This window comes from Lampris incognitus, chromosome 11 (genome assembly GCF_029633865.1).
Source record: "Lampris incognitus isolate fLamInc1 chromosome 11, fLamInc1.hap2, whole genome shotgun sequence".
NCBI classification, from domain to species: domain Eukaryota; kingdom Metazoa; phylum Chordata; class Actinopteri; order Lampriformes; family Lampridae; genus Lampris; species Lampris incognitus.
The window spans coordinates 46,041,632-46,069,195 of record NC_079221.1 but is presented as its reverse complement, the minus strand read 5'-3'; the positions used below and the strand labels follow the sequence as shown (position 1 = coordinate 46,069,195).

Below are 27,564 nucleotides of genomic sequence, written 5' to 3'. Positions count from 1 at the left end.
CTCTGCTAACAACTACGCCCCATCACCACCTCTGCGAAAAACTACGCCCCGTCACCACCTCTGCTAACAGCTACGCCCCATCACCACCTCTGCTAACAACTACGCCCCTCACCACCTCTGCTAACAACTACGCCCCCTCACCACCTCTGCTAACAACTACGCCCCCCTCACCACCTCTGCTAACAGCTACGCCCCCTCACCACCTCTGCTAACAGGCACGCCTGTGAAGCGCTTTTATAAAGTCCAAGAAATTACGTGTTGTACCATGGGTGTGAGTCTGAGTCTGAGTCCATCTGTCTGCCTTGGCTGTCTTTATACCCCCTCCCCCCCCGAAAGACTCCCCCCCCCCCACACTCCCTCTCCAATCTGCCCATGAATACAGACACAAACGCACCACCACCACCACCACCACGTATAACTCTTCCTCGGGTGTCTTGATGCTGGGTAATCCAGGTGAGGAAGTCACAGGAGGTTGAGTCAGTTCATCTGGACCCAACGTTTACTGACAGAGACGGTTCATCCCTCATCTGAAGGCCCTCTTCCACCGCACGGTACCGGCCCAACTCGACTCTGCTACCCGACTCGACTCGCTTTACTTCTGGGGGTTTCGTTTCCCACTGCAGAAGGCGTCCCCTCACGCGAAGCCCGCTGGTCATCTGTGGGCGTGTTGACTAGTTTTCGTTTGTTTGTTTGTTTTTAAAGATTTTATTCATATTTAAATAAATATACATATTTTTATGTATATTTTTTTCCATGCAGTGGAAAAGGGGCATTATAAGTGACCTCTTCACTCTCAGCTGACTGCAGGCGTCCCCACCCTTATAAACAATACAGTGGCATAACGACCCAAATCAATGACCAGTTCCACATGCAAATATGGGTGTGGCCATTAACATGAGTGACACCCATATATGGATATGAAGCCGGTGGTTGGTTTCGGTCGTTATGCCACTGTGTTGTTTATAAGGGTGGGGATGCCTGCAGTCGGCTGAGGCCGGGGAGGTCACTTAGAGGATGATGATGAAACATGTCTGTCAACGTTGTGTCCAGGTGAACTGATTCAACTTCCTGTGACTTTCTTCCAGTAGAGAGAGAGAGAGAGAGAGAGAGAGAGAGAGGGAGAGGGAGAGAGAGAGGGAGAGAGAGAGAGAGTGTCCGGAGAGACATAACAGGAAGTGAGTGAGGGATGGAGGAGAGCCCGAGCTGCTCTAATGTGGTGATATAACGTGTGGGGAAATGTGCTGCACATTACAGCCTCATGATGTGCGGGTAATGAGCCGATAAGCAGAAGATTGCTACTTTCTCCCCCCGCTCCTTCTCTGTCCTCCTCTTCCTCCTCCTCCTCCTCCTTTTTCTCCTCGTGTGTCATGCTGCGCTCCGTTGCCCCCTCCCCCTGCAACGTCTCTCTTTCTCCAACCGCTTGTACACGAGGCATAAAGGAGGGGTAGTCCCACCTCCGTCTCTCTCTTTCTTCCACACACTTTGCCCGCCGGTGTGTTTCTGGGTGGTGTTGACGGTTGCGCTGTGCTCCGTGTTTGATGCGTTGGAGCAGCCCGGGGCGTTCTGGCCCGCGTGTTGACCAGGCGGGTGCCGAGGTGAACCAGGGCCGAGGAGCGAGCCAGACGGGTCGGCTGGTGACCGTGTAGCCCATGTGTGAGAGACAAGCTTCCATGCGGAAATTAAACTACACCTGAATTAGCTACACACCTCCGTACACACAAGCAATGGCGTCTATCAGGGCGAAATGCAACGTGCATGGACCCTTTAGTCGAGCGGTTAGCGATGCCCCCTGATCCATGTGACCTCCGTCACCATGTAGACCTGACAGGACAGACTGCAACATGCGCACAGGGGAGCTCTTCTGGTCCCTATTTGTTGTGTTGTTTTGTTTTTCAGCTTCATCCACCAGGAGCTTCTCTCCTCTCTCGTTGTGCCTCCTCCTCGTTATGCTCCTATTTCGACACGACCGGTTCCTCTCCCTCGGCTCCTTGTTAGGCGGGAAAGGGGAGGAGAGCAGAGTGTGATGGCTTTGTCATAATATTCTGCGTGTGTGTGTGTGTGTATGTTTCCTCCTCTTGCGTCAGCACTGATCTGAGAACAGGTCAAACAGGAGAGAGTCGATCAGGGGAAAATGTGTGAGGCCCCCAGGCTTTAAGCTGCTGTCTGATCTGCTGTGGCGCGGGGCCCCGGGCTTTTGTCTATAGAGCCAAGAAAAAAATCAAACTCTGTGTGTGTGTGTGTGTGTGTGTGTTTGCCAAGCGATAAATTCCCATTCTCAGCTGTAAGGTTTGCAACGGAGACGGGTACTGACACTGTAAACAGCTGCTCGGGGAAGAGCAGCGAACCTAAAAGGGTTTTTTCCTGTTTTATTTCTCTGCCTTTTCCCCATAATCTCCTCCCCTGCCTGCAGTCTGCCGTTTGTTGTTTTTTTCCCTACGAGTTCAGGCGCCGTCGTGTATTTCTTAGCATTTCTCTATTCCCCTTATTTCATTTTTTAACATTGTTTTTAATGACAATAATTTGAACTGAATCCCTAATTTTGCTTGGGCAGGAAAATGATCTTCTTTCTCTTCTCCATCCCTCTCGCAGAATGTCCCGGCATTGCCCTGCGGCAAGGCCCTCTACTCCTACGAGGGCAAAGAGCCCGGCGACCTCCGTTTCAGCAAGGGCGACGTCATCATCCTGCGCCGCAAGGTGGACGACAACTGGTACCACGGCGAGCTCAACGGCTGCCACGGTTTCCTGCCCGCCAGCTACATCCAGTTGCTCCGCCCCCTGAGCCAGACCCCACCCCAGGGCAAGGCGCTGTACGACTTCGAGGTGAAGGACAAGGACCAGGATAAAGACTGTCTGGCTTTCAGCAAGGTAGCAGACCCCGACACCCCAGACACGCAGGCTCGGGCGCGCGCCACGAGGCGCCGAGCGGCGCAGAAACACGATAGGCGCATAAAAAGATGGGCTAGATCAGCCGATAGATGAACAGCGGGGGGGATTTAAGTACCCAGGATAAAAGCCGCAATCGCAAACCCATTTTCTCCAAATTGGTAGTGAAGGTCTAAACCAGACAAATGCTTCAAAACGCCCACGGCTGACTGAACATGAAAGGTGCTGATCCGAGTCACAGAAAGGATGAGGACACGTTTGCTTCCTCGCTCTTGTGCAGTGTTGTCTTTTACGTCTAGAGTATCGTGCTCTAGATACGTTTTTTAAAGACCCCGTATCCGTCTGCGTGGAAACGAGCGTTCGACATGCCTTCTAAGCCGCGGGGTGTTTTGATGCAGCCTCCCGTTAGGAGTGCTCCCTGTGCCGGGTGCCAGGACTCGGCCGTGTCTACCGTGGGCTGGGGGCGGCATCAGAGTTCCCCTATGAAGGATGCGGAATCGGTAACGATGGCAGCACACAGTATTTGCCCTATGAGCTCAGTTGAAAACGTGCTCGTAGACTTACCGTACTACGCGTGGCCTTTACACAGCAGGCCTGTATTTAGCGACACGAGAGTGGCGCGCGCTAAACGAGACTCCCCGGTAAGTCTGTCCCGTGTGTCTTGTCTTTATTATGCCAGTCGGTCTTATCGGCCGAGTTACAACGACGCACCGATGTTGCTGCTGGAGGGGAAGTAAAGGTGGATTTGTCTCTAATGGAGTTGTTACACAATTGTGCCAAGCACATACCTCGACGCACATTAGCCTATTACTTTTGCTCATCAGCAGCCGCTAATAGATTAACCTAATTTGGTAGTTTTTCTTTTTTTTCTAACTCAAAAAAAAACACCCTTAAAAGTGTGTGTCGCTGCTCCGCCCCCCTCTGCCGATCCGGGGAGGGCTGCAGACTACCAACATGCTTCCTCCGATACACGTGGAGTCGCCGGCCGCTTCTTTTCACCTGACAGTGAGGAGTTTCACCAGGGGGGCGTAGCGCGTGGGAGGATCCCGCTGTCCCCCCCCCCCAGTTCCCCCTCCCCCCCCGAACAGGCGCCCCAACCGACCGGAGGATGGAAGATGAAGAGTGTACAGGACTGACGGGCAGGAGATGTGGATCAGAGCTACTAAGATCTTCCAGCCCTCCGCTCTGACTCTGATGGAAAGCCTCGGAAAAGGATGGAGATGGAATAAGGATACAGGAGGAGCAGCGTGGCGCCAATTTATTTCTCTCTGTCCTTTTCCCTGCTGTCTTCGTGTCTTATTCTGTCTAGTCCATCTCTCCTGTCTCACTCTAAATTCGCCATCTGTCCTTATCCCTCCATATCTTCTCCCTCTACCGTCATCGCTTTCTCTTTTTCCGCCCCCCTTCCTCTCCCCCCTTTTGTTCTCCATCTTTCTCTCCATCCCTCAGCCCCGGTCGTCTGACTGACGGCAGACTGAGGAGTGTTTGTATGGATGAGGTCTGGTGTGAACACTGATCTGTACCCCCCCCTCCTCCTCCTCTCCTCCTCACGGCTTATCATTTGTTCCTGCCGTTGCACCACTAGCTCGTTCATGCTTGCAAGATGCTCCACTGATCCTGCTTATCTGTGTGTGTGTGTGTGTGTGTGTGTGTGTGTGTGTGTGTGTGTGTGTGTGTGTGTGTGTGTGTGTGTGTGTGTGTGTGTGTGTGTGTGTGCGTGTGTTCTTCATCAACACACATGAAATAACTTACAATAGTTACATGTATTAGTCTTCAGCTAATGATTGATGACTAGGGTCATAATTTTAATTTTTCCACCCTTTCTCTCTTATCTTGCTCTCTGTTTCTCTCTCTCTCCCTCTCTCTCTCTCTCTCTCTCTCCCTCTCTCTCTCTCTCTCTCTCTCTCTCTCTCTCTCTCTCTCTCTGCACTGCATGCGGGAAGGTTGGGTGCGTCAGCGTGAGTGAGGGCGTTGAGTGAGCTTGAGTGTGTTTTTGGGCTTAATTCACTTGTTTTTCTACCGCTTTCACTTTCCTTTTCTTTTCTTCTCTACATGGTGAGGTGAGAGAAGTTTAATTTCACTTCTTCGTTGGTGGTTGGGAAGTGACTGGAGTAGCTGGTGGGAGGTTGGCGGTGTGCAATATGGCGTCCCTCCCCGGCGAGGGCTCGCCTCCCCTGTCTATCAGACACGGGGTTAGGAGTCGTGGTGGACTCGCGGTACCCTGTGGAACAGGTTCTCCTGGCTGCAGGAGAACAGGTCGGCTATGAGAACATCACCTACGGCTCTCGGATGAACAAAGCCGTGGTGGCTTTTCTCCGAGAGGAGCGTTTAGTCCACCTGTTGGTCGAGAGGGGCCTGGTGCTGGACGATTTGTTTGTAGCCGTCTCGCCATTGTTTGTGCCATCGACACGTGTTACCGTGTCAGGTGTACCTCCGTTTGTCCCGAAGGAGCTCATTGAAAGAGAACTGAGTCGTTTCGGAAAGTTTGCTAGCGGGTTCAGAACAGTCCGTCTGGGTTGTGAGGATGCTAGACTGCAGCATGTTACCTCCCTGCGGAGACCGGCCTTCATGTATTTAAACGACCCCTCAGAACATCTACAAGTGTCATTTAAGGTCAAATACGAACACGGCTTCTACACTTGGTATGCAAGTTCTGGCAGCATGGAGTGCTTTGAGTGCGGCGATGTCGGCCACAAACGCTCATCCTGCCCGCACTGGGAGCCCACAGCGGGCAGCAGTACAGGCGAGCCGCAGCCAGGAGGCGCTGCTGAGGGCGGTAGCCCGCAAATAGTGCAGCAGGCATCGGGAGATACCGCAACCGGTGATCCACAACCTGGTACGGAGGGAAATGTGCCAACTGAGCAGGACAGCAATACTGTAGATGACGGTAATCTGAGTGGTACTGAAGCACAGGATGTGGATGTATGCAGAGATGGAGGACAGACAGAACCAGTGAGAGACAGTCACCCAGCCGAGGCTGAGAGTCAGGTCTCTGCAACAGGGGAGTCGCGCTGTGAAAACGCTGGAAAGACAGATGAGGACATGTTAGAGGATGATAGCCTATCTCAGTTTACTGACATTGTGTCACAAGGTGATCAGCAGTCATACTCATCGAAGGAGATTAATGATTTCCTTGACGAAACCAATGGCAGACAGTCTGTGGAAGTATCAGATTTCTTCTCAGATGTGGACAGGTTTGTTGACTCTGTTATGAAAATTAGAAAAACGGCTGGATGTGAAGGGCTCAGTAAGCAGAAGAGGTTTCGTCCAAAGAAGATTCTGACGAAACTTGTGAAAGAAAGGCGAGGAAAGGTTCCTCTAAATGTTCAAAATTGAAATATAGGTGACACACAAAAGGTGTTTCTTTCTCTCTTGGAAAGATTTCACTGTCTCATCCTTCATTTTCTCTCTTCTTTTAACGGAAAGTTTGCGGGTAGGGAGTCTAAATATTAATGGAGGACGGGATAGAGTTAAGCGAGGTGTGGTAGCTGAGCTGATTAGAGCTAAGAACATAGATGGGCTCTTCCTACAGGAAACACATAGTTCTGTAGGCAACGAGGTGGAGTGGGGAATGAGTTGGGCAGGCCAGGCTTTTTTGCGCCATGGTACCAACTTTAGTGCAGGTGTAGCTGTTCTTTTCTCGCAGCGCCTCCTTTTAACAATTGTGACATGTGAAGTGGAGCAGGGCAGAATCCAAGTAATTCAGGCAATAATCCGAGAAATACCTTTTGTGTTTATAAATGTGTATGCTTATAATACAGGCACTGATCGCTTGAGATTCTTTAGCAAACTGAGGGATAAACTCAAACAATTTAATAGCGGCTCAGTCATAGTGGTGGGAGGAGACGGGAATTGCACTCCACACCCTACAGATGACAGAAACTCAGAAGAGCCCCATCCAGTGTCAGCTTCTTTTCTGTCCACTGTGTTCGCAGAAAACGACCTTACTGAGGTTTGGAGGACACTTAATCCAACAGTTAGGCAGTACACATGGGTAAAAGCAGTGTGAGGGCAGCCAGGTTGGATAGGATTTATCTCAATCAAACATACAGCAACAGGTTGATTAAGTCCACGATATCACCCGTGGGATTTTCAGATCACCATTTAGTAGTGGCAGATTTTTCCTTACAAGTTCAATTTCGACACTGTTCCTACTGGCACTTCGATGTGCGGCTAACGCAGGATAAAGCCTTCTATCAGTTCTTCTTTGACTTCTGGAGTCATTGGAGGCTGAGGAAGAAAGATTTTGAGAGCTTAGCTCGATGGTGGGATGTAGGAAAAACACAAATTAGGATTTTATGTCAGCAATACAAACAACACATTCGATATGGAGAAAATCTGTCTTGATGAATTAGAGAGAGAAATTAAGATATTAGAAGACGAAGTAATTATTGGACATGATGGCAACAGCAGCACTTGGGAAAGCAGGAGGAAGGCTTTAGGTAGGTTCCTACATGAGCGAGCAAAGGGTGCTTTAATCAGAACCCGAATCGCCACCGTCAAAGACATAGATGCTCCAACTTCTTTTTTCTTTAAACTCGAAAGAAAAATTAGAAAGAACAATGTGATGATGCATCTCAAACTTCCCAGTGGGGCAATAACAACTGATCCATCAGAGATGAGGAAGTTTGCCATAGTCTTTTACTGCAGCCTGTTCAGTGCAGAGACCTGTGACTCCTGACTGTGTGGAGGAGATACTGGAGGGACTGCCTCAGCTGGGTGAAACACAGGTGACCTCGCTGGAGTCCCCCATCTCCTTCGACGAGATGTCTGCGGTGGTTCAGCAGCTCAATTGTGGTAAAGCCTCCGGAGTTCATTGACTTCCTTCAGAGTTCTTCAAGACGTTCTGGACTCTAATTGGATGGGGCTTACGCGATGTATTTAAAGAATATTTGGACTCTTGAACTCTACCTTTGAGTTGTAGAAGAGCTGTCCCGACACTGCTACCAAAAAAGGGAGATCTTGGCCTACTGGAAAACTGGAGAACAGTTTCATTGTTATGTACTGATTATAAGATAATTGCAAAATGTCTTTCAAATAGACTAAAACAGTGTATGGATACGGTTGTACATTACAGCCAGACGTACTGTGTTCCTGACCGTACAATTAAGGATAATCTTTTTTTGATATGGGACATTATTGCCATATCTAAGCTCCAGGAGCTGGATGTTGGCCTGCTTTCCTTAGATCAAGAGAAGGCTTTTGACAGGATTGATCATTGCTATCTGTTCAAAACACTTGAAGGTTTTGGTTTTGGGGACAAATTTATTAATTGGATCAAGTTGTTGTATTCCGGAGCCAGTGTTCTGTTGAAGGTAGGAGGTGGACTCAGCCGACCCGTTTCTGTTAAGAGAGGTATAAGACAAGGTTGTCCCTTATCTGGAATTGGCCATTGAACTGCTTTTATTTCAGCTCAGGCAGGGGCTCCCAGGACTAACCTTTTCAGGGAACAGCACCACTGCAGTTAGCTTATCAGCATACGCTGACGATGTCATGGTTTTCATAACAACTCAAAACGATCTACAAACTCTCAAGCAGAAATTGGCCTTATACGAACAAGCTTCCTCGGCAAAAGTCAATTGGTCAAAATCTGAGTGTCTCTTGCTGGGGGAGTGGAACAATAAAGAAAAGCCAACATTACCAGCAGGGCTGCAGTGGAATACAGAAGGGATAAAATGCCTAGGTCTCTTTCTGGGCAGTGACCGCTTTCTGAGCAAAAACTGGGAGGGTTTAATTGAAAAGGTCAGTGCCTGTTCTCTAGATGGACTTGGATCCAGCCTCAGTTGTCCTATAGGGGGAGAGTCTTGATTGTTAACAACTTGATTGCCTCGATGTTCTGGCACCGGTTTACAGTAGTAGAACCTCCGGACACGCTCATACGGGAAGTACAGAAGAAGCTGGTGGATTTCTCCTGGGGAGGCTTTCACTGGACCAAGTCTGCTGTACTGTTCCTACCAGTGCTAGAAGGAGGCCAGGGTCTGATTGACCTCCGCCGTTGTATCATGGCTTTTCGCCTTCAAATTGTGCAGCGCCTTTTATACCATGACCAGCGACTTTGGAGTGAAACAGCATCTGTGTTGCTTCAGAGGGTTATGAACCTGAACTATGACAAGCACTTGTTACATTACATTACATTACATTACATTACATTACAGTCATTTAGCCGACGCTTTTATCCAAAGCGACTTACAATAAGTGCATTTAACGTAGGAAATCAGGAGAACTACTAGTCATCAGAGGTCATAAGTGCATCTAAACAAGCATCTAAGAGCAAAACCAGTGCTAAAATAAAAGTTCAAGAAAGAGATTTTTTTTATGAGTGAATACAATAAGTGCTAAGAACAAGTAACAGGGTAGTAGTTCTTGAAGAGGTGAGCTTTCAACCTGCGCCGAAAGATGGGCAGCGACTCCGCTGTCCTGACATCAGTGAGGAGTTCATTCCACCACTGTGGGGCCAGGACAGGACAGAAAAGAGCCATGACCGGGTCGATCAGCAGCAAGGGCCTCTGAGCGACGGGGCAACCAGGCGTCCTGAGGCAGCAGAGTGAAGTGGACCTGGCTGGCATGGAGTTTACGACAACACCCTTCTATCAATCTGTCCTTCGCACTTGGGGAACGGTCTTATGCGCCAACAGAGACTACTCCCAGCTCTATGGCAGTGTAGGGGAGGAACCACTGTTCCATAACCCACTGATAGCTGCAGGATGCTCACCTCCATAAGTGTACAGAGATCCCTCATAAGAGCTGGTCTTACAAAGTTAGTGTGTCTCAGATCAGGAGGACAGTGGAAGACGGCTGGTATTTTGAGCCAAGAGACTGGCTTTAAATCTCTTCGTTTGATGGAGAGGTTGTTGGCTTCTTCAGGGAGGTACTAGGAGCGGAATGTGGAGAGGATCAGCCAGCTATGCGGCCTGTTTTTCCATCTTGGTCAATCCGTGCAGCAGTGGAGGAGCAGAAGGAAGTGAAGGGGGCCATTCTATCCTTTAAAACACCAGAACTACATGACTTCTTAAGTACATCACAGAAGGCCTTGTATGCAGTTACTGTAAAGGTTCTCAACAGAACATCACTAGCACTCAACAGAGCATCACTAGCACTGCAGATCTACAGTGGAGTGTGGTTACAGGGGGCTGTGACTATGAACAGACATGTGGCACACTTTGATCCTAGGGCAGGGAGCCACTGCTCTTTCAGTAATGATGAGGAAACTCTACAGCACTTATGGCTCAGATGTCCCAGGTTGAGCCCTCTTTTCTCTGTGCTGCAGCAGTGGCTCAGAGGTTTAGGAGAGGTTCTTGAAGACAGCCTGTTTGTCATGGCAGGACAGTGCAGACGTGTCACCCTGGTTAATTTTTTGATAGGTCAGGCAAAAATTAGCATTTGGCTTAGCAGGAGGAACAAAATGAAAGGCACAGGGTCCACGGATGCTACACTCATGTTTAGGGGTCTTGTGGCTGCTCGGCTGAAAATCGAGTTCATGTTTTTCAAACTTGGAAGGATTTATTTCTATTTGGGGACGTGGGGATGTACTGTGCATGGTAGAAAACCAAGTGCTTCTTAATTTCTGAAAAAAGAAACACATAGGGGAAGGTCTGTATCCTTTTGTTTTTACTGTGTATGGCAATTGTTGTGTTTTTCCACTGTGTATATGAGTATTTGTGTTAATGTTGTTATCTTGATGTGAATGAAGAATTAGAACAGTAAAGGCTTGGTTAAAGATCAAAGGTCTCTCGGTAACACTTTAGTATGGGGAACGTAGTCACCATTAATTAGGTGCTTATTAGCATGCAATTTAGCAACATATTGGCTCTTAATTGGTCATTATTACGTACTCATTAATGCCTTATTCTGCATGGCCTTATTATACAACCAGTAAGCCATTAACTATGAGCTTTCCCTCTATAACCTCAGAAGTATTGCTTATTAGTAGTACCATCTCAATATGCTTTGCTTAGTATGAGCTTTATAAGGTGGTAGTACCACAAGAAGAGTTATTCTCCCTTACTAACACTTAATGAATATGGTCTGTTCTTGCATAACAACACACAAAACTACAAGTGTTCATAGTGTTAAATTGCTCTAAATTAAGTTTTTGTTACTTACAATATGTTCCCCATACTAAAGTGACATCTTGATCATTACTAATTCACTAGTCTACTACTACTACTTTCGGCTGCTCCCGTTAGGGGGCGCCACAGCGGATCATCCGTTTCCATTTCTTCCTGTCTTCTGCGTCTTCCTCTGTCACACCAGCCACCTGCATGTCTTCCCTCACCACATCCATAAACCTCCTCTTTGGCCTTCCTCTTCTCCTCTTCCCTGGCAGCTCCATATTCAGCATCCTTCTCCCAATATACTCAGCATCTCTCCTCCACACATTACTAATTCACTAGTAATTAAGTTTTTTTATGTTCCCCATACTAAAGTGTTACCGGTCTCTCTTTCTCTCTCTCGCTTTCTCTCGTGCTCTGTCTCTCTCGCTCTCTCTTGTCTCTCTCTCGCTCTCTCTCTGTCAGTTCAATTCAAAGGCCTTTTTTTGGCATGAAAGTTTTACAACAATGCTGCCAAAGCATCAAAAATACAGTTTGAACGGTACACAATAACCCTAATAATGAACATCAACACGACACTGTAACGATCAATAAAGAAACAATAACACAGCCATAACAATAGAAATACGGAAGTAGATCAGAGGGTGGAGCATGGGTGGTGAGGAGACTACAGCTGTCATGTGTTGTGCTGCTTGTCTCTCAGGCTGTCACATGACCTGACATGTCTCGCTGCATCTATGTGCTGACGCTGTTTTCCTCAAGTACCACATGTTGCATTTTGGTCTGGTCAGAGCGGGTGTCCAAGCCTTGGAATTTACATTGAATTTTTGTGAAGAATTTTGTTCTTAAGTCTTCGTATGTGCTACATTGTAGCGGGAAATGTTGCTCTGTCTCCACCTGTCTCTCTGGGCGGAGTCTCTCTGTCTCTCCCACTCTCTCTTGTTCTCTTTCTTTCTCTCGCTCACACACACACACACACACACACACACACACACACACACACACACACACACACACACACACACACACACACACACACACACACACACACACACACACAGCCTTCTGCCCCCTGTAGTGGGGGCTATATGTGTGTGGTCATGTGTGACCAGTGTGTTTGTGATGTTGTTTGGTTTGTGTGAGGGGTAATTACTCAGTATGACTAATACACAGTAATTTCCCAGCATTATCTCCGCCATGCCTAATTGCCTATCAAGCACCTCCACTCCTGACACGGAGAGGAGAAATAAGGAGACGCCACAGAAGCGAGGGGGAGGAAGAGGAAGAAAGAGAGTTTGTGTTGCGGCGGCCATCAGTGTGTGATGTGCGTGTTAGCGCTCTGTGTGCAGACTGCAAAGCACGCCTGCTCAGTCTTGTCTGCTGTGAGAGGTCTCTCTTATGTCAAGTAGTGTCACATCTAATTGGGTTTCAGCAGTGACTTTGTCCTTTGTGCGTGTGTGTGTGTGTGTGTGTGTGTGTGTGTGTGTTCTTACCATCTTTCTCTCCTTGCAGGATGAGGTACTTACAGTGATCAGGCGAGTGGACGATAACTGGGCGGAAGGCGTGCTGGGAGACAAGATCGGTATCTTTCCCATTCTCTATGTGGAGGTAAGTACGCATGTAGCATATAAACACACACGTGCACTCACAGTCACACACACACACACACACGGACGCACACGCACACATGCATGTACACCGTGCGTGGACACACACATGACCCCTCCACATTTGTATCACGAGGCAAGGCTCAACATGTAAAGGTGTACGGAGTGATGTCTTGTACAATCTGTAACGTCTTTTAAAAAAAAGTTTTGGCCCAGTGTTTTGATTTATGTAATGTTATCTTGAATTTTAATCCATTTGTGTTATTGGTTAAGACTTAGAGTTACATTTTCACATTAAGCAGATGCTTTTATTCAAAGTGACCTCCAAGACAGTTAGCAGCTACCAGTGATCTTTGCGTGTCATCCTGCAGGAATCTTGCAGCACACAGTAGTGATCATATCATGTCATGTCATCCATCCATCCATCCAAACCGCTTATCCTGCTGTCAGGGTCGCAAGGGTGCCAGAGCCTATCCCAGAAGTCATTGGCTGGCAGGCAGGGAGACACCCTGGACAGGCTGCCAGGCCATCACACAGGGCCGACATACATACACACACACATTCATACCTAGGGGCAATTTAGTATGGCTGACCTACATGTCTTTGAAAATGTGGCCAATAGGTAGTAGGTAGATAATAAATAGGAGTGGTCCCTATATAGAGCCCTGAGGAATACCGATAGTAACAGGGAAGGACTGTGATCTCACATTTTTAAGTTGGAAAAACTGAGTGCAGCCAGAGAGATATGATCTAGACCAGTCAAGGGGGTGCCAGTTATTCCAATGGATGCTAATCTCTCTAGGAGGATGTTATGCGAGATGGTATCAAAGGCTGCACTCAGATCAATGAGGACAAGTATGGTTAAGGGCCAAGAGTCAGCTGCCATCAACAGATCATTAATGATTTTCACCAAGGCTGTCGCCGTACTGTGCATGGAGCGAAAACCAGATTGGAATTGCTCAAACAGACTGCTGTTAGTCAAGTGAGTGTGTACCTGAGATGCAACTGTTCTTTCAAGTGTTTTAGAAAGAAATGGTAAATCTGAGATTGGGTGAAAATTATTCAAATTGTTGGGGTCTGCACCAGGTTTCTTGAGTATCGGAGTGTTACAGCTGTTTTGAGAGATGAGGGAACAAGACCAGAGGTAAGGGAGGAATGTATGATATCAGCTATTAAAGAGAATAGAGAAGGTAGACAGGCTTTTACTAAATGAGTAGGAAGAGGGTCTAACTGACAGGTAGATGATTTGGATTTGTGAATAAGACCAGATATTTCAGTAACAGTTGGGAGTTTAAAGCTAGATAGTGAAGAAGAGAGGGGAACATAGAAGGGTGAATAAGATGAACTGTATGCAGTATTGTTTGACGAGGTCAACTGCTGATGATCATATCAGCAATTGACCTCAGGCACTCATATCATATCATAGCCAGGAGCACATGTTGTCCCTAGAGCCATTAGTCTAAGCATGCAACAGGAATTATTAGGAGATTCAAAATACAAATTAGCTGGACAATCCCACACATCAGAATAACAGTGGCATATTTACAGCCATCTAAGGACAAAGGAAGGCCTGAAAAAGTAAAGTATTTAAGCCTTTCCAGAATGAAGTGATTGAGTCTGTAGTTCTGACGGAAGACACAAGTTCACTCCACCATTTAGGGACGAGGTGAGAGAAAAGTCTGGTCCAATAGCTCAGCTCTTTCCATGTGGAAGTAGACAGTAGACTTCCAAAGGTGGACAGAAGGGGAAGCAGGATTGTACATGTTAATGTGGGTTTGTAAGTCAGCTCAGTTCCGTAGCCTGCCTGGGAAAGCCATCAGCAAGGCTGTGGACTTCATGTGTGGGCATCAACTAGGAGCTGGTGTCAGGACACACAGTGTTCACCATGCCTGATTCTTTGTTTTCAGAAAGTGCTATGAAGATGTCTTATCTTTAAGATTATCTTATTGTGGATAATGTTGAATAACAGTTCAAAACTTTAAGTCATATATCTCATTATTGTTGGTGTGCAAAAGCTTAGGCAGATAACTGGATGAAATAATGAGTCGACCACCAGGGTAGAACGACCTTTGACCCAGCCACAGTACCAACTGGGCTGGATGATGGAAAGATTTGGCCTTTGTTGAAGTAGGGAATATTCTCCTGCTTCCGATGTGGGAAGACGGCAGCATAAATTCACATTTGCAGCGGTCTCACCCGGTACCAGCTTGGAAAGATGGCAGCACAGAAGCGGGAAGCGGGGCAGGCTAGCTAACTGCTAGCCCATACAGACTGGCAGTTCCGATAACACCGAGAGTGGTCTGGCAGCAGACTCGTCTAGCCTTGACTGTGTTTTTAATGTCATGGAGTGTAGGGAGGTGTGCCAAAGGTGTCTGGCTGGGAGAGCTAGCACTGGATTGGCTGGGAGAGCTTGGTCTGCTGTGTCCTGTGGGCCCAAGGACGCCAGCCCTGACCGGATCTGTGCCCGAAGAGGACACGCTGAGGGTGGTCTGACAGGACGTGGAAGCGGGGCAGGCTAAGCTAACTGCTAGCCCGTGCAGCCCGGCAGTTCCGACAGTCATCCTGGCTGGCGTTTCTTCTCCTGGAGAGTGATTTTATTTATTTATTTATTTATTTATTTATAGTTTAGATATGTGTTAGTTTGGATATGTGTGTTCTTGGAGATTTTGGGTGTGTTTTTGTCTTTGTGTTGCACTGATGTGGGCTTGGGGAAATGACAAAGTGTTCCTGATTCTGATTCCTCGGGAATGGCTTATAACGTGATCATATTAATATTGTATCTACTGCACCAGCTGGTACAGTACAGGTAACGTCACACATCCTTAACAGTCGACGCACACTAGTGTGGGGAGTGTTTAAGAAGAGACAGGTGTGTGAGTGTACTGTAGTGTTGTGTCGAGAACAGGTCCAGAGGACCACGGTGCACTGCATAGCAGTATTATGAATCCAGGTCCCTTGGAGATATTTATTAGATTAGGACAGATGGGGAGGGAGGGGAGGGATTGTTGGTAGAGACCCGAGTAAACAAACAATAGATGTTTGGGCTTTGAATCGAAATGGGGAATACCTTACTGCAGGTTCAAAGCCTAAACAAACATCTGCAGCTATTCTGCTCATCCAGCGTTGTTATTAATCCTAGTCCACAGGATGCTGCTGTACACACACACACACGCACACACACATACACACACACACACACACACACACACACACACACACACACACACACACACACACACACACACACACACACACACACACACACACAGCTGTCAGATACGTACTGTAGGTACTGCTGGTACTGTCGGTAATGTAGGTGCTGTAGGTGCTGTAGGTACTGTGGGTACTGTGGGTACTGTGGGTACTGTAGGTAGGTACTGTGTGTACTGTGGGCACTTTAGGTACTGTGGGTACTGTAGGTACTATAGGTACTGCGGGTAGTGTGGGTACTGAAGGTACTGTGAGTACTCTAGGTTCTGTGGGTACTGTGGTTACTGTAGGTACTGTGAGTACTGTAGGTTCTGTAGGTACTGTGTGTACTGTGGTTACTGTAGGTACTGTGAGTACTGTAGGTACTCTGGGTACTGTCGGTCCTGTTGGTACTGTGGGTACTGAGGTACTGTAGGTACTGTAGGTACTCTGGGTACTGTAGGTACTGTAGGTACTGTGGGTACTGTGGGTACTGTAGGTACTGTAGGTACTGTGGGTACTGTAGGTACTGTAGGTAATGTGGGTACTGTAGGTCCTGTAGGTACTGTGGGTACTGTAGGTCCTGTAGGTACTGTGGGTACTGAGGTACTGTAGGTCCTGTTGGTACTGTGGGTGCTGAGGTACTGTAGGTACTGTAGGTACTGTGGGTACTGTAGGTACCGTGGGTACTGTGGGTACTGTAGGTCCTGTAGGTACTGTGGGTACTGAGGTACTGTAGGTACTCTGGGTACTGTAGGTACTGTGGGTACTGTGGGTACTGTAGGTAAAGGACTTGCGTCTCTATTGTCTAAGGGAAAACACATAGTAAGTACACTACCGTTCAAAAGTTTGGGATCACCCAAACAATTTTGTGTTTTCCATGAAAAGTCACACTTATTCACCACCATATGTTGTGAAATGAATAGAAAATAGAGTCAAGACATTGACAAGGTTAGAAATAATGATTTGTATTTGAAATAAGATTTTTTTTACATCAAACTTTGCTTTCGTCAAAGAATCCTCCATTTGCAGCAATTACAGCATTGCAGACCTTTGGCATTCTAGCTGTTAATTTGTTGAGGTAATCTGGAGAAATTGCACCCCACGCTTCCAGAAGCAGCTCCCACAAGTTGGATTGGTTGGATGGGCACTTCTTGCGTACCATACGGTCAAGCTGCTCCCACAACAGCTCAATGGGGTTCAGATCTGGTGACTGCGCTGGCCACTCCATTACCGATAGAATACCTGCTGCCTGCTTCTGCTCTAAATAGTTCTTGCACAATTTGGAGGTGTGTTTAGGGTCATTGTCCTGTTGTAGGATGAAATTGGCTCCAATCAAGCGCTGTCCACTGGGTATGGCATGGCGTTGCAAAATGGAGTGATAGCCTTCCTTATTCAGAATCCCTTTTACCCTGTACAAATCTCCCACCTTACCAGCACCAAAGCAACCCCAGACCATCACATTACCTCCACCATGCTTAACAGATGGCGTCAGGCATTCTTCCAGCATCTTTTCATTTGTTCTGCGTCTCACAAACGTTCTTCTTTGTGATCCAAACACCTCAAACTTGGATTCATCTGTCCACAACACTTTTTTCCAGTCTTCCTCTGTCCAATGTCTGTGTTCTTTTGCCCATCTTAATCTTTTTCTTTTATTGGTCAGTCTCAGATATGGCTTTTTCTTTGCCACTCTGCCCTGAAGCCCAGAATCCCGCAGCCGCCTCTTCACTGTAGATGTTGACACTGGTGTTTTGCGGGTACTATTTAATGAAGATGCCAGTTGGGGACCTGTGATGCGTCTGTTTCTCAAACTAGAGACTCTAATGTACTTATCTTCTTGCTCAGTTGTGCAACGCGGCCTGCCACTTCTTTTTCTACTCTGGTTAGAGCCTGTTTGTGCTGTCCTCTGAAGGGAGTAGTACACACCGGTGTAGGAAATCTTCAATTTCTTAGCAATTTCTCGCATGGAATAGCCTTCATTTCTAAGAACAAGAATAGACTGTCGAGTTTCAGATGAAAGTTCTCTTTTTCTGGCCATTTTGAGCGTTTAATTGACCCCACAAATGTGATGCTCCAGAAACTCAATCTGCTCAAAGGAAGGTCAGTTTTGTAGCTTCTGTAACGAGCTAAACTGTTTTCAGATGTGTGAACATGATTGCACAAGGGTTTTCTAATCATCAATTAGCCTTCTGAGCCAATGAGCAAACACATTGTACCATTAGAACACTGGAGTGATAGTTGCTTGAAATGGGCCTCTATACACCTATGTAGATATTGCACCAAAAACCAGACATTTGCAGCTAGAATACTCATTTACCACATTAGCAATGTATAGAGTGTATTTCTTTAAAGTTAAGACTAGTTTAAAGTTATCTTCATTGAAAAGTACAGTGCTTTTCCTTCAAAAATATGGACATTTCAATGTGATCCCAAACTTTTGAACGGTAGTGTATATTTTTGATGTACAGGCATATGAGTCCACTTACTTAACAAATAAGTTAGTTGTTGTTGATGGTGAAATGTCGCAGTGAAACAGTGGATATATTGTGTTGGTCCGACTAAAACTGGACATTTAAAAACCTGTTGGTCCGACTGAAATCGTACTAAATCGAATTTCTCGAAGTGGGACTACCACACCTGGATGATGCGGTTGGGGATGGAGTTACTCTGGCATGTACACGCTTCAATCGGCCCTGAACTGGCCTAGGCGTTCTGCGCATGATCCACAGTTCCTGCGGCGGTCTTTCGACCAATAGCAACCGGCTGAAAGGGGGCATATCACAACCTACCATACCGAGGTCGGACATACATCCGTCAATAAATCGATTCTCCCCGGTTCTTGTATACTGGGACAACATCAGTAGTCCAGTCACATGACCTAACCGAGCTACAACCGTAGCTCCACCTAACTGTGCATGTAAACCCAGTCAGTGATTCTGTAAGTTCATGGTAATGCCACATGCAAAGCTGTGTGGTCAATTTAACAGCTTTGATGTGACTGTCAGGAGCATTTCTGACACCAGACACACATCCAGTCAGATTGTGTGGTTTTAAATGTGTTGACATGTGCACACAACATGCTTGTCTGTTTCTCTACAAGGACACACAACAAGGAAGTAGTGCAGAAGCTTACAGTTAGTTAGCTTAAACAGCAGAGAGAGAATGACTGCTGCTCTACTGAGCTGTCTGTCCTCCTCCCTCCCTCACTCCTCCCTCACCCACCAACACTCACTCCTCCCTCACTCACTCTTCACTCACCAACACTCACTCCTCACTCCTCCCTCCCTCACCAACACTCACTCCTCCTTCACTCCTCCCTCACTCACCAACACTCAGTCCTCCCTCACTCACCAACACTCACTCCTCCCTCACTCAGTCCTCCCTCACACCTCCCTCACTCACCAACACTCACTCCTCACTCCTCCCTCCCTCACCAACACTCACTCCTCCTTCACTCCTCACTCACTCACCAACACTCACTCCTCCCTCACTCCTCCCTCACTCACCAACACTCACTCCTCCCTCACTCACCAACACTCACTCCTCCCTCACTCAGTCCTCCCTCACTCACCAACACTCACTCCTCCCTCACTCACTCTTCACTCACCAACACTCACTCCTCCCTCACTCACTCCTCACTCCTCCCTCCCTCACCTCACCAACACTCACTCCTCCTTCACTCCTCCCTCACTCACCAACACTCACTCCTCCCTCACTCAGTCCTCCCTCACTCACCAACACTCACTCCTCCCTCACTCACTCTTCACTCACCAACACTCACTCCTCCCTCACTCACTCCTCACTCCTCCCTCCCTCACCTCACCAACACTCACTCCTCCTTCACTCCTCCCTCACTCACCAACACTCACTCCTCCCTCACTCAGTCCTCCCTCACTCACCAACACTCACTCCTCCCTCACTCACCATTACTCACCCCTCCCTCACTCCACCCTCACTCACCAACACTCATTCCTCCCTCACTCCTCCCTCCCTCACCAACAGCCATCTGTACACACAGTATCTCTTCTTTCTTTCATTCATACACACACACACACACACACACACACAGAATGCCCTGCTGTATTCTGGGTAAATACAGGCAGCGCTAGTCTCAGCTAGCTGTTCCTGCCTGTGACTGTAGCTGGTTGACTGACACGTCCTTGTGAGGAGGTGTGATGAGTCCAGAGGCTGCAGAATGTGTGCATGTGCACACACTCAACACGTCCTGTTAGATACACAAGCATCAATAATGTACCGTTCATTAGTTTGCCTCAGCAGGGGTTATGGGGTTTATATAGCATGCTAGTGTGTATGTCTCTGTGTGTCTGTAGTGTGTCTGTAGTGGGTGTGGGAAGCTAATGAGGAGCCCCACAGCTGGAGTTGCGCTGAGGTCTGTGTGTGTGTGTGTGTGTGTGTGTGTGTGTGCGTGGGTGTGTTTGGTTATGTCTGGATCGGCCCTGCAGTGTGTCATGGTGTGTTTAGATTACACCCTTTCATTTAAACAGCTTGCTGTCCTCTTTATGATGAATGTGCCTTCTTAGGAATTCGTTTCCTAACAAAACGTTGCCATTGACTGGTTGAATGTTGAGCAAGTTACTTATCGGGTGACATTTGGCCAAGCGATCGTTGAAAATATCACGTGTCGTGGCCATCCTTAAATGTCTTACTGCCGTCTCTTCTGCCACCCCACATACACATCCCTGTGGAAACACCACTAGAGTACAGGTGGAAGTAGTAAGTAGGGTACAGGTGGAAGAAAAGTACAGGTGGAAGTAGTAAGTAGGGTACAGGTGGAAGAAAAGTACAGGTGTAAGTAGTAAGTAGCGTACAGGTGTAAGTAGAATACAGGTGTAAGTAGAGTACATGTGTAACTAGAGTACAGGTGTAAATAGTAAGTAGCATACAGGTGTAAGTGGAATACAGGTGTAAGTAGTGGACAAGTGTAAGTAGAATACAGGTGTAAGTAGTAAGTAGCATACAGGTGTAAGTAGAATACAGGTGTAAGTAGAGTACAGGTGTAAGTAGAGTACATGTGTAACTAGAGTACAGGTGTAAGTATAGTACAGGTGTAAGTAGTAAGTAGCATACAGGTCTAAGTGGAATACAGGTGTAAGTAGTGGACAAGTGTAAGTAGAATACAGGTGTAAGTAGAGTACAGGTGTAAGTAGACTACATGTGTAAGTAGAGTACAGGTGTAAGTAGAGTACAGGTGTAAGTAGAGTACATGTGTAAGTAGAGTACATGTACAATACAGGTGTAAGTAGAGGACATGTGTAAGTAGAGTACAGGTGTACGTAGAGTACATTTGTAAGTAGAATACAGGTGTAAGTAGAGTACATGTGTAAGTAGAGTACAGGTGTAAGTAGAGTACATGTGTAAGTAGAGTACATGTACAATACAGGTGTAAGTAGAGGACATGTGTAAGTAGAGTACAGGTGTACGTAGAGTACATGTGTAAGTAGAATACAGGTGTTAGTAGAGTACATGTGTAAGTAGAGTACAGGTGTAAGTAGAGTACATGTGTAAGTAGAGGACATGTGTAAGTAGAGTACAGGTGTAAGTAGAGTACATGTGTAAGTAGAATACAGGTGTAAGTAGAGGACATGTGTAAGTAGAGTACAGGTGTAAGTAGAGTACATGTGTAAGTAGAATACAGGTGTAACTAGAGTACATGTGTAAGTAGAATACAGGTGTAACTAGAGTACATGTCTAAGTAGAATACAGGTGTAAGTAGAGTACAGGTGTAAGTAGAGTACAGGTGTAAGTAGAGGACATGTGTAAGTAGAGTACAGGTGTAAGTAGAGTACATGTGTAAGTAGAATACAGGTGTAATTAGAGTACATGTGTAAGTAGAATACAGGTGTAAGTAGAGTACCTGTGTAAGTAGAATACAGGTGTAACTAGAGTACATGTGTAAGTAGAATACAGGTGTAAGTAGAGTCAGGGTTCGACATTAACCATGGTCCGATGGCCCGTGGCCATAAAAAGTTACTCTGTGGCCACCATATATCCCCGGTAGGTGGCCCCCTGTGGCAACCAAGTCGAGGTTAAATTAAAATAAAGAAATACCCATCGCCCTTCGTAAATGCAATGTCACAGTTCCACAAACATCCCGATTCATTCGGGCCTTTTAATTCAACATTCTACGAAAACAGCTAACAATAACTTAATTTTACTCGTCGTCGGCTAGCTGCCGATACGTCGGGGCTGCTGAAATGTGGGTTTACTAAGCCCAACGTTACTCAAGCTGCGAGCACAATCCCTACACCAGAAACCCAAAAGGTGGACTATGAAAAAACGGAATGGCAACGAAAATTTAGGAGTGAATGGAAGCAAGAGTTTAAGTGGCTAGAATATGACACATCTAAGGACGTAAAGTACTGTGGTGTGCCACCAGTTTCCTCAACGAGCCGAGAAGTCTAGCTCATTTTCCATCGGAAACAATGCCTTCAGGAAACACCACATCACAAGTCATGGAACAGGTGGCCAACTCTTATGGTGCACAGTTGCACACCTTGCAGTTACATCACCTGAAAATGCACCCATGGGGAGACAAATACATCAAATGGAGAGTGGGTAACTCCACATCAAGAACGGCGTGGACATGGTGCATGGATATGCAAACAACAAAGCCATAGCAAGGTGGGTTGGTTTAATTCTAATCTAGTTACCTAGCTAGCTCATTAGGTTTATATACTGCAAATTAACATAGGGCTAATGCTACTAATTAGAGCAGCTACCTAAATTTATTGGACATATAATGTAATGTTAGCTACTCCTCATCAGCAGTAGGCTATTGCTGGCTAGCTCGTGTACCATATTTTCTGTTTGTATTGCAGCTAGTTGCTCATAGTTAATGGTGTTGACGTTGTTGTTGGCAACTTTCCTGCTGTAGATTCATTCCCCACATCTAAAATGACATCTGGGAACCAACACTGGGGAAGCTGTGCCAAGCCCGCTATATTTCGGTTCTTGCGGATTCTAATTCTGCTGCTTTTTGTAATGTTTTTATTGCACACATGACTGACGCCGGGACAATGCTGGGAGGGAGGGAGGGAGCGAGCAAGCGAGAGAGTGTATGAGGCAGAGGGATGCAAAAAAGACTGAACTGAGACCGTGGGAGAATATATGTACCATATGTTTACAAAAACTTGAGTTTTCAATTTAAATAATTATATAAAAGATATTCATTCTGCCCATGTATTTTGACAATTTTGGCTACAGTTAGAAGTATGTGTTATAGGTTTTCTACTGCTTTTTGTAATGTTTTTTTATTGCAGGCATGACTTGACAGGCACAATGCTGGGAGGGAGGGAGGCAGGGATGGAGGGAGCGAGAGAGAGCGTGTATGGAGGGGGTGGGTGAAAAAGAGACTGAACTAAGGCGGAGAATATGTATGTATGTTTACAAACGAACTTGAGTTTTCAATTTAAATAAACAGTTACGTATTTTCATTTTGATGATGTCTTTTCGTTTGTTGATGTGTCACAGTGTTAAGTTGTGTTAAATTGGCTTTTCTGTGTTTTTACATTTGGGCCACCAAAAATGTACTTTGGCCACCAAATTTAGGGGCTTGGTAGCCCATGGGGCCAGTGCTTACAAATATTAGCGTCTATCCCTGAGAGTACATGTGTAAGTAGAGTACAGGTGTAAGTAGAATACAGGTGTAAGTAGAGTACATGTGTAAGTAGAATACAGGTGTAAGTAGAGTACATGTGTAACTAGAGTACAGGTGTAACTAGAGTACAGGTGTAAATACTGGACAAGTGTAAGTAGAATACAGGTGTAAGTAGAGTACATGTGTAAATAGAGTACAGGTGTAACTAGAGTACAGGTGTAAATACTGGACAAGTGTAAGTAGAATACAGGTGTAAGTAGAGTACAGGTGTAAGTAGAGTACATGTGTAACTAGAGTACAGGTGTAAGTAGAGTACAGGTGTAAGTAGAGTACAGGTGTAAGTAAATACAGGTGTAACGACAGTACAAGTGTAAGTAGAGTACAGGTTTAAGTAGAGTACAGGTGTAAGTAGAGTACATGTGTAACTAGAGTACAGGTGTAACGACAGTACAGGTGTAAGTAGAGTACAGGTTTAAGTAGAGTACAGGTGCAAGTAGAGTACATGTGTAACTAGAGTACAGGTGTAACGACAGTACAGGTGTAAGTAGAGTACATGTGTAACTAGAGTACAGGTGTAAGTAGAGTACATGTGTAACTAGAGTACAGGTGTAACGACAGTACAGGTGTAAGTAGAGTACAGGTTTAAGTAGAGTACAGGTGTAAGTAGAGTACAGGTGTAAGTAGAGTACATGTGTAACTAGAGTACAGGTGTAACGACAGTACAGGTGTAAGTAGAGTACAGGTTTAAGTAGAATACAGGTGTAAGTAGAGTACAGGTTTAAGTAGAGTACAGGTGTAAGTAGAGTACAGGTGTAAGTAGAGTACAGGTGTAACTACAGTACAGGTTTAAGTAGAGTATATGTGTAAGTAGAGTACAGGTGTAAGTAGACTACAAGTGTAAGTATAATACAGGTTTAAGTAGAGTACAGGTGTAAGTATTTATGTGTGTACTACACATATATGCTACACATACCTGACTCTTCATGCAGTCAGTTATCGGAAGGTAATGTATTGGCATTATGTATGTGCACTGGCGTGTGTGTGTGTGTGTGTGCATGTGCTGCCACACTAACCTGTGTGTGTGTGTGTGTGTGTGTGTGTGTGTGTGTGTGTGTGTGTGTGTGCGGGTGCCGCACATCCCCCAGCCTGTCCTGTGAGGCCGAGCTGATTCATCTCTCCAGCATCAGTCTATCATGTCAATTAGCACATGATATGGTTCTGATTAGCATGTCTATCAATATGGAAATACGACATCTGAAACAGCAAGTCCCAATGATGCTTGTTATGTACACACACACACACACACATGTATAGTGTGTGTGTGTGTATCTGGGGATTGTGCAGCATTAGGGGCTCTGCCGAGCAGATTGCAGTGGAAATTAAACATGGGCGTGAAACTGATCTCCTGTCTCCAAACCAAGACTCGTGTTTTCAAACCTTTGGCCGTCTCCTTTTAGCCGTGTGTAGATTCAGAGGAACCTGATTGTGTGTATCGGGTGAGTGTGTTTTGCAGGAAGAACTGTATTTATTTTTTTTACGTTTGTGTGCGTGAGTCCCGAGTTATGTGTGGCCGTCCAGTCTGTCTATCCAAATAGACACATGGACAGCCAGGCCACAAAACCACATCTCCGGTGCTCGGCGTTCAAATTCCTGCTCCTGAGGCGAACCGCACTACAAACAGCGTTGCATCACTTCCTCCTCTCAGGGTGTCTGCAAAAAAAAAAGAAAAGAAAAGAAAAAAAGAAAAAACAGCAGCTGAAAGACCTCCATTGAGTCCGGTGTAAGGGACCAGGCTGGTACACAAGAGCAGTCACAGAATCAGAACCAGAAACACTTTATTGGTCGTCTCATTTCATGCACTTGCGTCGACGAAATGAAACGACGCATTGTTTCCTCCAGCCCACAGCAGCGCAACACAAAGACGAACACACATATCCAAACCAACACATACTGTACATCCAAACGAAACAACAAATAAATAAATAAATCACTCTCCAGGGGAACGAACGCCAGCCAGGATGACTTTCGGAACTGCCGGTCTGCGTGGGCTAGCAGTTAGCTTAGCCCGCCCCGCTTCCGCGTCCTGTCCGGCCGCCCTCGGTCTTTCCTCTTTGGGGCACAGCTCCAGGCAGGGTGGGTGGTCCCTGGGCCCACAGGATGCAGCAGACCAAGCTCTCCCAGCCAGACACCTTCGACACCCCTCCCCCTGCTCCACACGACGACACTAAAAACACAGTCAACGCCAGGCGAGGCCGCCGCCAGACCGGCCTCGGTGCCTTCGGAGCTGCCGGTCTGCATGGGCTAGCAGTTAGCTTAGCCCGCCCCGCTTCCGCGTGCCGTCAGGCTGCCCTTGGTGTTTCCTCTTTGGGGCACAGCTCCAGGCAGGGCGGTGGTCCCTGGGCCCACAGGATGCAGCAGACCAAGCTCTCCCAGCTGATCTAGCGCCAGCTCTCCCAGCCAGACACCTTCGACACCCCTCCCCCCGCTCCACACGACGACACTAAAAACACAGTCAACGCCAGGTGAGCCCGCCGCCAGACCGGCCTCGGTGCCTTCGGAACTGCCGGTCTGCATGGGCTAGCAGTTAGCTTAGCCCGCCCCGCTTCTGTGTGCTGTCAGGCTGCCCTTGGTGTTTCCTCTTTGGGGCACGGCTCCAGGCAGGGCGGTGGTCCCTGGGCCCACAGGACGCAGCAGACCAAGCTCTCCCAGCCGATCTAGCGCCAGCTCTCCCAGCTGATCTAGCTCCAGCTCTCCCAGCCATCAAACGAAGACAAACTTAGACGTGGACCAAGACACTGCATGGACAGTAGTGGGTGAGGCCGCTGCAAATGTGAATTCGCGCCGCCATCTTCCCACACCGGTACTGGGTGAGGGCGCCGTGAACAGCCTCACCCGGTCACGTCACATCCCATATGAAATGTGATGTGCCTAAAGTAACGTAAACTGAATTAGGACAAAATGAAGTACAAATGTGTGGCTGCAGGGGTGGCCATCACACGGGTGCCTACAGACAGATGACGCTGTTGTTTTACCTGGCTTTCACCTTGTGTCTCATCAGTCCTTATCCCACCAACAAGAGTCCCCCCCCACACACACACACACACACACACACACAGCAGTCCGATGTACAGTCAGCTTGTGTTCTGCATGTGGTCACAGGGAGTAGAGAGATGAACCCGGCTCTGCTGTGTTTCCTCTGCCGGCTCACAGAGAGGGTTATAGCACTAATGTCTGGGCACGCAGGAGGGACGCTCATGTTTGGTGGAGGTATCTAGGTGTCAGCGTCTGTCGGTATGGGAGGAGGGGGAGGCAGCAGAGGGAGAGTTACACCGGGCCTCTCATGACCAGTTGTATGGATGACTGCATGCTGCTGCTCTGAAGTACTGCCAACATCATGTCAGCGCACAAGAAGCAGCATGTAAACACACTGGGCTCCGACTCCGTGTGTGTGTGTGTGTGTGTGTGTGTGTGTGTGTGTGTGTGTGTGTGTGTGTGTGTGTGTGAGACAGAGAGAGTGAGAGAGAGTCAGAGAGACTGAGAGAGATAGAGACAGAAAGAGGGAAGAGAGAGTGAGACAGAAAGAGAGTGAGACAGAAAGAGACAGAAAGAGGGAAGAGAGAGTGAGAGAGATAGAGACAGAAAGAGGGAAGAGAGAGTGAGACAAAGAGACTGAGAGAGATAGAGACAGAAAGAGGAAAGAGAGAGTGAGAGAGAGAGACAGAAAGAGGGAAGAGAGAGTGAGACAAAGAGACTGAGAGAGATAGAGACAGAAAGAGGAAAGAGAGAGTGAGAGAGAGAGACAGAAAGAGGGAAGAGAGAGTGAGACAGAAAGAGAGTGAGAGAGATAGAGACAGAAAGAGGGAAGAGAGAGTGAGAGAGATAGAGACAGAAAGAGGGAAGAGAGAGTGAGACATAGAGACAGAAAGAGGGAAGAGAGAGTGAGCGAGATAGAGACAGAAAGAGGGAAGAGAGAGTGAGACAGAAAGAGACAGAGAGATAGAGACAGAAAGAGGGAAGAGAGTGAGACAGGAAGAGGGAGTGAGACAGAGTGAGAGAGAGAGAGACAGAAAGAGGGAAGGGAGAGTGAGAGATAGAGACAGAAAGAGGGAAGAGAGAGTGAGACAGAAAGAGGGAAGAGAGTGAGACAGAAAGAGGGAAGAGGGAGTGAGACAGAGTGAGAGAGAGAGAGAGAGAGAGAGAGAGAGAGAGAGAGAGA

At 47.1% G+C, this 27,564-nt stretch overlaps 1 protein-coding gene across 1 annotated transcript in view; it reads left to right on the top strand.

Moving 5' to 3' along the window:
* Nucleotides 1-27,564, top strand: part of LOC130121135 (E3 ubiquitin-protein ligase SH3RF3-like) — a 178,207-nt gene that overhangs the window by 111,438 nt on the left and 39,205 nt on the right. The window contains 2 exon segments of the mRNA XM_056289986.1: nucleotides 2,590-2,865; nucleotides 12,447-12,542. Of these exon segments, the coding sequence (XP_056145961.1) occupies nucleotides 2,590-2,865; nucleotides 12,447-12,542 (372 nt within the window).